Raw genomic sequence first — 4592 nt, 5'->3', positions numbered from 1 at the left:
AGCGTCCATGCTCTTTCTCACTGTGTGTCTAGACTGCAGAGAGAGAGGAGCTCCGTGCTAGTTAGGGAGGGAAAGCACATAGATAGATAGGCAAACAAGTAGATATTTACAGGGAGGTAGAGAGAGGGAGAGATAGGCAGAGATAGGAAGTAAAAATGAAAAATGAAACGCAGCATTGGGGCAAAACGCTAAGAGCCCCACGCCTCATCAGCTGCCGTCGCTCCCTGATGAATCTGTCCCTCACACTGGACCACCTGGTCTCCACATGTTTCGCTGAAAGCAAAAAACGTACAGACATTAGTAATATATGAGCGTCAGGTGACCATAACAGTAGAGTTTCTTGTTTGACATTGTTAGGGTGGTCTTCAGGTAAGACCTTCAGGTATATTGGATGGTAGCCAGATTGAAGGGGCATCTTGGCCAAGAAGGATGCAGACAACTCGAGATGGTTCTGAGTAGCAGCATGTTTATTGCAACAAAGTCATCTTCTTTTATACCCCTTGCGGGGTGTACACTTCATTAAACATTAACACAGAATCTTTAGGTATTTTCCATAGATGAAGTCATGTGATTATATCCGGTCATGCGCAGTGTGATCAATATGAGTAAACATCTTATTTGCAGAGTAAGGGAAATTCATAAGAATAACATCCAATCATGGTTGGTTAAAGGTTGGTATCGATCGATTCCCCGCTAATCAGTTTGTTACTGTTTATTCAATCAAGTTATCTTCAATTATGATGTCTCTGTAGCTCCCTATCTGTGCTCTGTAGACCAGAACATAGATAAGTGTCCTGAGGATGGGTCAGAGTGACCCAACCTGATGAGCAACATCAGCATTTTGTAAATCATGTGTTATTGAGAATCATATTAACACTATCCTCTCTGTGTCCTAAAATTATACTAAAGCCCCTCATCCCTGACAGCTCCCCCTTTTGTGATTAAGTGATGATGTCCTCCATCCCTCCTTCAGGTATCTCACATGCCCTAGCGGCACATGCAAGACTTTCCTAACCTCTTCACTTGATTCCCTTCAGGGGGCGTTAGACATCAACACTTTATTCACAATTTCATGAATTACTATATGCATGATTTAATATTAGTATTGTCTCTTAAACAAGTTCGCAGTTCTCGTCGTTGCAGGGGGTGATTGTCATATACATGGTCTTGTTGATTGAAGCATCAATCAGCCGTTGGATGAGGCCTCGAATGCAGGGGATACAGCAACATCCGCAAGTTACCAAAATCGCCGCCACAATTGCCACAGAGATGAATAGGCTGGACACGAGGTGGCTCCATTTTCCGAACCATGATTCCAGCCATTCGGTGAAGGGATTATCGATCCCAGAATTCTCCGCCAGTTCCTCGGATAGGGTTGTAAGACCGGCAATCGCTTTTGTGACACTTCCATCAGGGGCTGTATTATTGGGAATAAAAGTACAACAGTAAGTCCCGAACATTTTACAAACACCTCCCTTTTCTGCAAGTATCATATCTAGGGCCATTCTGTTCTGCCAAGTCATCAATGAGGTTGGCCCTATTTGCTCAGCCAGTCCTCTAAGTGCGTCTCGTGTGAAATTTATGAATCTCTGTTGGTTATAATATATATAGTTTATCCAATCCACATTTTTGTTAACTGTGGACCACCAGAAGAAAACAGATTCAAATCCAGCGGCTATCAGATTTCTAGCCTTAAACTTATCTGGCACCCCTCTAGGAACCCCAATGCTATCTATATAGACCCTTGAATCAAAGGATCCTGCTGGGGACTCTTCACGCTTTCTTATAGATTAGAGATTACGTCTGCGTCTGGCCGTCTACTGCGTCTTCTAGGGGTTTCGTCGAGGTTGGTTGTACCCAGGCTGTCAATTCTAAACCCGTTTTGCTTCCCTCCCCCAGCCCCTATTGAGGAGATTATTTGGAATGGCATCAGTACTTGAGTTAAAGTACAGCTGCCCGTCAAGGCTGAAGGAAGTCTTTGCCGTAGCTTCATGTCGCCACATAACCACTACACGTCAGTTCTGGCTGTCCCTTGATTCACAAACCACTTAGCCTCATATCCATCTGTATTCTGCAATTCTACAAAAGTCAAAACGGAAAGTTGCTACTGAATGTGAAGTGTTGAACCACAGTATCAGTGAGCATGTTAACTTTTTGCTGCATTTACTTTAAAGAGAAGAAAATAAAAAAGATTCAAGTCATATCGATGTGAGTATATTGCTCCTTATAATTGGAGCACAGTGGGTTTCATAACCCGAAGTTGGCGGCTATATGGTGAGCAAATCACTTCTTTCCTTCACTACTATTGTATATATTGAACCACAGTATCACTCCTTTTTCCACATCATTGGTGATCAGAGAGGTCTTGCTTCTTTGGATCAGGATCACCAACATCATCAGATGGACAATCATCCTTCCGCTCCACCACCTTGCAGTGACTGGCATGGATCCAGTTGGGTTTTCCCTCGAGCTTTACTGAAGTGGCCTTAGTCAGGAGGACCTGGAATGGACCGTCAAATCTTGGCTCCAGTGGTCTCCTAGTGTGCCGCTTCACGACCACCCAATCACCTGGTTGGAGGGAATGAGCTCCTTCTCGACTGTCAGGATCTGGAATAGAATCATAGACTTGTTTATGCACAACCGAGAGTCTTTTCTGGAGACTCTGGACATAACTGGTGATACTGTCGCACTGTAACTGTAGTGTTTGGGGGAAGTACAGTCCAAGTCTTGGTGCTGAGCCGAACAGTATTTCAAAGGGGAACAGTTTGGTCTTTCTATTTGGTGTATACCTAATGGAATATAGTGCTACTGGCAAACATTCTGTCCAGGGTTTCCCTAATTCTTCACAGGCCTTCTGGATCTTTAACTTAAGTGTACCATTTAGTCTTTCAACTTTCCCACTGGCTTGTGGGTGATAGGACGTGTGGAATGCTTGTGTTGCCCCTAGCATCTGCATTGCATTTTGCATTACCTCTCCTGTGAAGTGGGTACCTCTATCGGACTCTATGGTTTCTGGTAGTCCGAACCTGCTGAAGATCTCACTCATCAGTTTTCTAGCAGTCTGTTTTGCATTTGCTCGTGCCATCGGAAAGGCTTCGACCCAACCTGAGAAGAGATCAACACACACAAGGACATATTCATACGTGCTTACCTTTGGCAGCTGTATGAAGTCAATCTGCAGTCGTTGAAACGGGTAGAGGGCTTTTGGTGTGTGTTTTTGTGGTACCTTCACTACACTACTGGGGTTGTGTTGTGCACAGGTGAGACAGGACTGGGCAAGTTTTGCGGCAATAGTTGTGAAACCGGGGGTGAACCACTGTCTGTCTATCAGAGCACACATAGCGTTCTTTGAGAGATGAGTTGGACCGTGAGCAGCTTGTGCCATCATGGGGTATAGGGACCTTGGCAGACACACCCGCGTCTTTATTCTCCACAGACCATCAGCTTCCCGAGCTCCAGCCTTAGACCAGCTCCTTTTCTCTTCCCCGGTGGTTTGCCGGGTTAGAGCCTGCAAGATACTTAAGTCCATCTGGTTATTCTCGGTACTCACCATGGTTAGCAGAGGCGACGGGGTTTCCCTTTCCCTCGGTTTCCTTGCTGCTTGTTTAGCTGCTCTGTCCGCCTTATCATTCCCTCGCGCTTCTTCGGTGTCAAGTTTTGTGTGTGCTCTGACCTTTATTATGGCCACCTCGTCTGGGAGCATTAAGGCCTCCATTAGTTCTTTAATGAGGTGTCCATGTTTTATGGGGGTACCTGCTGATGTAAGAAAATCTCTTGCCTTCCATATTGGGCCATAGTCATGAGCCACCCCAAAAGCATACCTAGAATCAGTGTATATGTTGCCGCGTTTTCCTTCTGCCCCTCTAAGCGCTTCAATGAGTGCCCTCAGCTCCGCCTCTTGTGCAGACACATGAGGGGGAAGTGGTTCCGCTTTTACTACCTCATGCTGTGTGACCACCGCATACCCAGTGTAGAATCGTCCGTCCTCTCCGATGCTCCTTGAGCCATCTACAAAAAACTGAACATCTGGGTTAGTAATGGGTACATCGGAAACATGTGAGAACCCTGATGTTTCTTGGGCCATGAGGGCTATGCAGTCATGTTCGTGGTGTATGTCATAAAGCTCATCTTCCGTCATGCCTTGTAGGAACATTGGCTTTTTGGCTGCTGTCCCTTCCTCTTCCCCCTTTGAATCCTCCACATCAATGGGAATTAGAGTGGCTGGATTCAAAGTCATACAGCGCTTTAGGGTCACATTTGGGGGCATGAGAAGGGCACACTGAAGTCTCAGCTGTCTGGCAACAGAGATGTGTTTCACCTGTACTTGGCTTAAAATGCTGTGCAAGTCATGTGGGGTGTAGATTGTAACTGGGTAGGTAAGCACAATCTCTGAAGCTTTATCTAGAAGTAGGGAGACAGCCGCTACCGCCCCGTACACATGAAGGGGCGCCTCGTGCAACTGGGTCCAGTCGTGCTGAATAGAAGGCAATGGGCCTGTTCTGTTGACCGTGTTTCTGGACTAGGACCGCAGTAGCGTGTCCTGACATTTCAGTGCAGTACAAGGAGAATGGTTTGTCATAGTCAGGTGTGCC

General features: G+C 46.0%; 1 protein-coding gene across 1 annotated transcript; it reads right to left on the bottom strand.

The window, feature by feature from the left end:
- Positions 1-2320: 2320 nt before the first annotated feature.
- LOC138792683 (protein NYNRIN-like) lies at positions 2321-4392 on the bottom strand. The gene has a single exon (XM_069970387.1). The coding sequence runs from the start codon at positions 4265-4267 to the stop codon at positions 2345-2347; it is 1923 nt and encodes a 640-aa protein (XP_069826488.1). The 5' UTR covers positions 4268-4392; the 3' UTR covers positions 2321-2344.
- Between the last annotated feature and the right edge of the window lie 200 nt (positions 4393-4592).

Source organism: Dendropsophus ebraccatus, chromosome 5 (assembly GCF_027789765.1).
Source record: "Dendropsophus ebraccatus isolate aDenEbr1 chromosome 5, aDenEbr1.pat, whole genome shotgun sequence".
Classification (NCBI taxonomy): domain Eukaryota; kingdom Metazoa; phylum Chordata; class Amphibia; order Anura; family Hylidae; genus Dendropsophus; species Dendropsophus ebraccatus.
Note: the sequence above shows the minus strand (reverse complement) of the source record. Positions and strands in the feature narration are given on the sequence as shown.